Genomic DNA, 8,062 nt, shown 5'->3' with positions numbered 1-8,062 from the left:
TACTGTCACATCATCCTTCAGTGGATATTAAATACTCAGTGTTAGGGTTAGGGTTATAAAACACCAAGTATTCACCTTTCGTCACATCCATGAACTGGGCACATTACGCTTTATTAGACAAGGGAACTGGAGAAATAGTCACTTCTCCAGGGCAGCAGATCTCAATCTGTGGGGTCTGACCCCCCCAAGGGTCCCTCAATTAATCTGAAGGGCTCACAAGATTAAAGTTATAAAAAGAAAAAGGTTCTGCTTTGAGCTAAATGCTAACACGCTAATGCTAGGCAGGCATAATATTTATCATGTTGACTATTTTAGCTTAGCTGTTAGCATGTTAACTCCTGCACAGCTCCTTAAAGCTGTGGAGATACATCAGCCTGGACCATGCAGCAGCTTTGTAACGATACGGTTTCTCAAATTTTTGCTCTTTTAAAATCCTACATGCTTTCACATCTTCATCACTCAATCAACAATCTTGAGAGGGAAAAGAAATAAAAATCCCTTTAAACTTCTCATATCTCAGCCCACAGCTACTGGCTACTGGTCCAGGGAAACTACTCTAACAACACACACGCAACTTTATAATGGGTTACAGTTCAAATATGCTCGTTAACATTATGTGTGACAGGTTGAAAATGTAAAATGTGAAGCCTCAACTACACAAAAAGCACCTGTTAAAACTGTTCTTACCTGGATGATGTGAACTGGACCTGGACTCAGGGTCACATCAGTCTTCTTTCAGAATAAATAATCGACCCTTTGGAGCCTCTTTTTAGTACATTTTCACTAATAACCACAAAGACACCAAATGTTTGAGTTCCTTCTTTTTAATGTGTTAACCTGTCATCTCATAAATCTGTTACACTTCTGAACCAAAATATAGGCAATTATACAGTATGTAAAACAAACCCATTTTTATTTTACACTATATACATTTCATAACGTGTGCATTGCATTATGAAAACCAAAGACAAAGGTGATGTAAAAGCGACAGAACAGAGGAGACTTGTCGTGTTTTGGATTGGGAGGAGACCTGGGGTCAAACTGTAACTCATGGGCATTTATTTTAATCCGATCGGAGCACCGCGCAGCATAGATCTCAACGCCAGCTTCTGCGACTGTCTCAGAACATCCACACATCTGGTGCCCACATCATGTTAAAAACAACCCCAGTGAACTGTTTTTTTTTGACCCAGGAGAAGCCGACCTTCAAAAACACAAACAGACTTTTAACATTTCAGCAGAAGGCCACGCTGGCACCTGCTTCAGGGGCTTAAAGACTGAGCTTTCAGTCCCATGGAAACTTCCTTTATCCTGCTAAAGGGACATTTTACCAAGATTTAAACCAGACGTGACATGTTTCCACTAAATCAGCACTTTAGATGTGCAGCTATGACACAGGATGAGCTTTTTCTTCAGCTTGAGATCTCATAACTCAACACAGAGTCACTTTCAGTGGAATCTCTCATTCACTTTGTCTTTATACGAGTTTCAGCATCGTTTAATGAATTGCTCATTTACAAATGTCAACTGAGAGGACAAAGACATTCTATCAAGTCTCAGAGGACATGTTTACGGCTGTCTTTCGAATCAGACTTTTTGTTTTTTTATTCATCTAGGATATACCACGAGGTAGACTATCTAGATTTGGCCATAAAATTTATTAAAAATATTTTGGCATTACATTAAAAATGTAAAATATACCTTCTTTGACATCAACTGAGCCCTAACGTAAAGGGAACATCTGATACATATTTTTTCCATATATACGATGAACTGGTAACAGGTTTGGTTATACAGGGCTGTATAACCAATCTAATATGAAAAGTGATTAATTAGGCTTAATGGCTGATTATGTCATTGTGAGGCGACTCAGCGTATTTTGGCAGAACTAATGTCTTTTTGCTACAAACTGGTAAGAAACTATTGGTGTTAAATAACCTGCATGTGTGAATAAAACTTGGCTGAAACTATGACACGTCTCTATTCATGGGCGTTGGCGAGGAGCACATGTATTAGCATGATCGTGGCTAAGTTGCTAATCTCGGGAAGTGATTCACTTCCAAGGCAAGTCACAACGAAGCTAATGCATTTTAGTGTTTGCTTTGATTATAAACGCTTTTTGAGAGAAAATCTCCTTCGAATATATAAATTGTGACACTGTGATGTGCTCTGAGATACAGTTTAAATTTTTTCTTACTGGTCTGAACTCATTTCTTGCCCTGAAAGTGGATCAACCCCAGCTGTTACCAGTAGAGTTCAAGTGATTTGACGTTTATCTCTTCTGTGGCTGATTCGTGGTTAAATTACAGCCATTAGAGTCCTAAGAAGGGCACCACATTAAGAATACATTTTCCCACTCCAAACTTACTACATGGCATTTAAGTGTAGTGTCTAAATGTCTTGTGTGATTTATATTTCTAACATTTGTTTTCCAGGTGCAAAGCGACACTTTATACACAAAAAGTGTGCACAGGCCATAAAAAGGAGATAAATAACTTAAATCTTCGCAGTGGATTCAAGCTCACTTTGCTTGTTTTAGCTACTTCAAGACAACAGTGCATCAGGAGGAGGAATCCACTGAGAGGATCCACAAATAAACCCCATGAAAACAGAGAAAGCGTGTGCAGGTGTGCTTCCTGTCACCGAGCGTCTGGAGGAGGGACATGCTGCCGTGTCGGCAGAGTGACAAAACAAGGCTGAGATTATAACATATGGACTCTCTGAGCAGAGGAAAGACAACAGACTTCACCGTACAGCGAAGGGGTGACAAGAAGCGGTTACATTCTTCTCTTGAAAACCGCCGGTTCAGCTTTGATGCTACAGTCTGACGACATAGCGTCAGCTTGGTTTGAGTCCAGAGTTGGGTCACTTTGTGTTAGGAGAGATGGCAAATTTAGACCACCAGATGGCAGCAGATGCCAGATTTTTGTTTCATCATCCTAAATCAGGGGCTGTTACCAAGTTATCCTTCTCTGCCAGTATATTAACGGTGTTTAGTCTGACCAGATGAAGTTAAAACCACCAACAGGTGAAGTGCAATGCGACAATGCAATGTTCTTTGCTGGGAAACCTTGGGTTTAAGAATTTTCCGCGATATTTGTGTCTACACCTTAATGGGTGACGGCTGTTTTGGGGATCTTCACAATATCAGATTTTAATGCTTAATGGATTATAAGCTTATAAAAGAAATTCTGGAAAGCGGTCCACTTGAAAACCCAAGCAGCTCTGTAAGATTTCTGGTTTAGCGACGGCGTCTCACTTGGGTTGAGCTATGCTAGTGTTCCCGCCCTCTGAGGCGACCTCTAGTGTCACAGCTTGTAAAGACTGCTTGTGTACTGTAGACGCACCCAAGTGCACGTCCACAGGCATGTAGTGTGATTGCTCGTACAGATGTCGGCCTTTAAAAAAGTCGCAGCAACGGAGGCTGAAGTTAAAAACTTCTCCAAATGTGACGACAAAAGAGGAGTAAAACATTCGGACTAGCTTCTCTTCTACTAGCATGTGTTTCACTGTTCCTTCTGAAAAAGCTGAAACAGATAATAAAGTTTATAATCTGAGCTAAATGGGCATTTAATATTGTACTATACCAAACTTGAGCACCTCATTGTGTTGACAAAGATTAGAGTTATTTTGTTAGCATTGAGCAACCGTGCAGCACTTTTCTGTATAGCAGATGTTTAATGCTAACAATGCTAACTTTTTAATGTGTTCGATGTGTCCAGCATGCTAGTACACGCTGTCATTGACCCAACATGTTGTTTCAGCTTCTTAGAAAGATTTCGTTTTGGAGGCTGGTAGAACAGAAGCTAGCTCAGAATGGGAGACGTGCCTTTAGCATGTTTTGCTCTGTAGAGTAAATACGTTTTATCTGGCCTAAATGTGTCGCGTCCGAGCTCGATGGATCATTTTCACGCAGTATTTTAGTGTTTGATTTATATATCAAACCATTTCGACTCCCTGAACTCCACCCGTGTGGAATTCCAGAGAATTTACCGCTCGACACGACGGCTGATCGATGCTGCATAAGTGTGAATTTTCCGTCTGTGTAAATCCAGCTGTTGTCTTGTTTTTTTAAAATCTGTTGGTGCTCTTTTCAAGTGGCCTCGAGCAGAAACACACCCGTCACCTGTTAAAGACCAGCTCTGTACACGATGCACCTGCATGTGCATAATCTACGTCTAGGCACACACACATACACACACACACTGTGCATACACACAAGGTCATATATTATAATGACATCACATTTGTTTGTCAAATACCTTTTTCTCTGTGCAAATTTTTAACACCAGTGGTTCAATAAAAGAAAAAAATCGTCTTAAAGAAAAAAAACACGAAGCTTTCTCATTAAAACGGCATTAAAAAAAAAAAAAAAAACGATGACGTCAGACCAGGAGAAACAGACTTAAATGAACAGAAACTGTAACATCCGCTGCCCTGACGACTGGTGACGCATGCAAAATGGAAATGACCAATCAGTGCTGCTTCCTGTGTTTGCTCAGTCCAATCCTGAGCTCCAGGCTGTTATTAGAGTAACATCCCATTACTGAAGCTGTCCACCTGTGGAGACTGCAGGGGTCTTTGCTTCCTGACCCTGGTCACATGATCCGGGAGCGAGGAAGTGAATTTACCGCCCCGTCGCTCCTCCACGCCTGTCTGCGTCTCTGTCCGTCTCCACAGTTGTACAGAGCAACTATACACACGCCTATCTACACGACCAGTCTTTTTAGTGTTCGTCTCTGTCAAAAAATACTACATTTATATTTACAACAATTAAATAGAGGTCAATTAAGCACTTGTGTGGTGTGGTGACGGGTATCGGAGTTCAATGCTAGCGGAGGTGGCGAAGCTTTTTAGTGTGTTTTCTCTTTTTTTATCCTTAAAAAAAAACAAATAAAACAGGAAAGCCATCCTGGTTGTTAAAGTTACATCATGCCACAATAAATAAAGGTGTAGTTAAAAAAAAAGAGGTGGAAAAGGGACAATGAAGGAGGGAAAGGTTTTCTGTGCAAGATGGCTCTTCTGTGAAGCTTTAGCGCAAGTAGCAGTAGCAGTAGTAGTAGTAGTAGTATGTGTAGAACTAGTAGTAGAAGTAGTGTTGAAGTCAGACTTCTGTGTGCTGGATGGTGTTTTCCCAGTGTGCAGTATGCAGGGGGGGAGATTGGGGGGGGGGGGCATATCAGGAAGGATTCTGGGTTGAGGTCGCTCTGGTGAGGTGCACAGAGGAGATTCCCGACTATCTGAACCCAAACTTGGAAACGGGTCCACAACCCCGCTGCTCTACTACATCATACACATCTAACACTGCGGTGCCTTTTCGACATCTGCAACTGGGAATCCACATCTGCACCCGAGAGCGGCTCGTCTCCCAGTTACACGGCCGGCAGGAGGTTGGGTGGGTTGGCGGTAAGGTTGGGCTGAGCGTATCTCCTGGGTGCTCGCTCCCTTGTTTGCATTAGTGGTGGGATCTTTAGAGAAGTGTGTTTACGTGCGTGTGTGCGCGTGTCTCAGTAGCTGTTTTCATGGCCTGCCAGGATGTAGAGGTTGCTATGGGCTGTCGGGTTGTCTGTCGGCCTGCTCTCCAGCACCACCACCCTGCAAGACAAACACACACACACAGCCAAAAACACATGCACACGCACGCACGCACGCACGCACGCACGCACGCACGCACGCACGCACGCACACACACACACACACACAACGTCTAGTTTAGTGTCAAGGGAAGGTAACAAAACATCAGTCAGGCTCTATCTCACCTTTAAATCCCAGACAGAAGAACAGCCCAGCCTGCTTGAGAATGTTATTAGTTTTTCTGACATAAATAAATAAACAAATAAAACAGAGAGGAATATAAGGTGTGAAGACAAAGTAAAGACCCAGGATTTACTGTAGCAATATGTACAAACAGCCAGCAACCCACACAGGATATGGTCCAAGCCTGTGAAAGCCCTGTTATTTGGAAAAAGGCAGCAGAGGGAGGTGACTTGCTCTGACGCTAAGCCCTTCGCAAAGTACACTCTGTTTACCCCGAGGAAAACCGGCGGAGGGCTGTTAATACTGTTTTAACAGGGACCCAAAGGCTCACACACTCACACATCATTACTCAAAGGGACTCAGCTGCTCAGACACGGCACAACAGACACCAAAATGATCCGGTCTGTACCGTCTGCTTTTAGTATCCGCAGACCAGACACAGATGATTTCAGCGTCTACCCTGTCATGACTGAACAGGGAAAATCCCCCCAAACTTTGCTGAATTTTGTCAGACACACTCTCAGACACTCTTAAAGCTCCTGATCAGCGACACGTGACACAAGCAGTCCTGGAGAACCCAGCAGAAAGAGGCAGCGTGTCAGGCTGGCGGCGGCCAGCAAGCAGTGAGTGTACCTGGGCAGAGCGAGGCCTCGCTCCTCAGCCTCTGGATCTCTGCAGTCAGCACGTCTTCAGTGAGAAGACATCAGAGAGGACGTTAACAGCCAGCTGAGTGTGTGTCGTGTATGTGAAGTGAGGAGGGGTGTGTGTGTTCTCACCTGTCTGATCCCAGTAGTCTGAAGATGCGTGTGCTGTCAGAGATCTCCTGGGTGATCTGATGAGTGTATGAGGAAGAGAGGAAAGAGACAAAGAGGCAGGAAAGTCGAGGTCAGAGTGAAGTCTGGAGGATAATGGTAAGTGCAATATGTGATTTTCAGGTCTGAGAAATCGACCATTAATCTAACACCACGCTCCATTAATACACTTACATTTTAGGAATTCAGCGACAACACCGACAACAATGGTGGTAATCACAATCCTATTACAGTCTGAGGATAAACAACACGGTGACATGATGCCTGGAAGTGGACCTCGTCACAAAGGTCACCTCGGCTGTGCGTTTTCTCCTTAAACGGCCACAAACAGACACATTCGGCATCGCCTCACCTCATTGGTCTTGAAACTCCGTCCCTGCATGCCGTGCTTCCAGAAGGCCAGGACACTGTCTTGGAGACAAACTGCAGAGAAACAGGGGTCAGCATGAATTACAAATGAGTTATATTTTTGTGATTTAAAATCTAAAAGCGCGGCTCTTTTCTTTTTCTCTTTACCCGTGGATTCGATCTGGAAGTTGAAGGTGAGCTCGGCTGACAACTTCCTGCTGGATTTCAACCTTCCCTGGAGGTTCACTATCTTTATACACCCTGTAGAGAGACAGAGAGGGGAGAGAGAGAGAGAGAGCCAAGCAGCTCCGTCAAATTCTGGTAAATCCTTTGCAGAAACATCTTCACTCTGACCTGAAGCGACTGGAGCTGACACAGGGTTACTCACTGTCGAGGCAGACTAGGATAGTGTCTCTCTCTAGCTGAGTGACATGGATCACACACGTCTGCGGCGTGTCTGCAGAGAGAAAGACGAGCGCAGAGCATTTAGTTTGGTTTTTCATGTGAAGCATGTCAGAACAAATCGAGCGCCGTTAGCTGCACAGAGCTAGCCTTACCCGCTTCTGTGAACCAGGAAGAGGTAGAGTTGGGGTTGACGGTGCCGAATCGGACCACCTGGTTGAGTTCAGTGCCTTTACTGACCGCCACACAGATCAGAGGGTAGGTCTGCTCCGGGACCACCAACATCTCAAAGACCTCCAACGGACACGGCAACGGGAAGTCGATGTTCTGTCGAGCAGATGAGGAGGCGGAAGGTAAGAGAGGGAGGTTGCCTTTGCACTGACACTGTAGCTGAGAACTACATTTAATTTAACACTTTCAGAGCTGAAGATGAAGCACACTGTAGAAAACATTGTGACATTAGACCAACCCTAAAACGTGCCCGTGTGTTACAACATTTCCACTCTTCCCCTGTTCACAGCCTCCTAATGAAATGAGGTCAGGACACACAAATGAGAAGCTCTGAAGAGCAAAAACTGACCTTGATGAGCATGAACTTCTGCATGGACTCCACCCACTCCAACAGCATGACACTAGACTGAAAGGCTCCACACAGGTACTTATGGCCTGTGTACGGGTTACGGACTGCAGGGAAACAACACCGGTTATCAGCAACTGTGTATCCTGGTAAGACTTAGTGCTGG

The 8,062-nt window shown here is 44.1% G+C and overlaps 1 protein-coding gene across 8 annotated transcripts in view; it reads right to left on the bottom strand.

Moving 5' to 3' along the window:
- Positions 1-814: 814 nt before the first annotated feature.
- Positions 815-8,062, bottom strand: part of LOC139340892 (mitogen-activated protein kinase kinase kinase kinase 3-like) — a 40,880-nt gene continuing 33,632 nt past the window's right edge. For 5 of the 8 annotated variants that reach the window (XM_070977002.1, XM_070977007.1, XM_070977005.1 and 2 more), the window contains 8 exons: positions 7,900-8,003; positions 7,475-7,646; positions 7,306-7,374; positions 7,086-7,178; positions 6,922-6,992; positions 6,534-6,589; positions 6,391-6,444; positions 815-5,595 (listed from right to left, as the gene is read on the bottom strand). In XM_070977002.1, coding sequence (XP_070833103.1) covers positions 5,508-5,595; positions 6,391-6,444; positions 6,534-6,589; positions 6,922-6,992; positions 7,086-7,178; positions 7,306-7,374; positions 7,475-7,646; positions 7,900-8,003 — 707 coding nt within the window. In that variant the 3' untranslated portion in view covers positions 815-5,507. The remainder of the gene's footprint in view (positions 5,596-6,390; positions 6,445-6,533; positions 6,590-6,921; positions 6,993-7,085; positions 7,179-7,305; positions 7,375-7,474; positions 7,647-7,899; positions 8,004-8,062) is intronic. The other 3 variants (XM_070977003.1, XM_070977008.1, XM_070977009.1) reach the window with 1 other exon arrangement.

The sequence above is a fragment of the Chaetodon trifascialis genome, chromosome 13 (genome assembly GCF_039877785.1).
Source record: "Chaetodon trifascialis isolate fChaTrf1 chromosome 13, fChaTrf1.hap1, whole genome shotgun sequence".
In the NCBI taxonomy this organism is placed as follows: domain Eukaryota; kingdom Metazoa; phylum Chordata; class Actinopteri; order Chaetodontiformes; family Chaetodontidae; genus Chaetodon; species Chaetodon trifascialis.
Note: the sequence above shows the minus strand (reverse complement) of the source record. Positions and strands in the feature narration are given on the sequence as shown.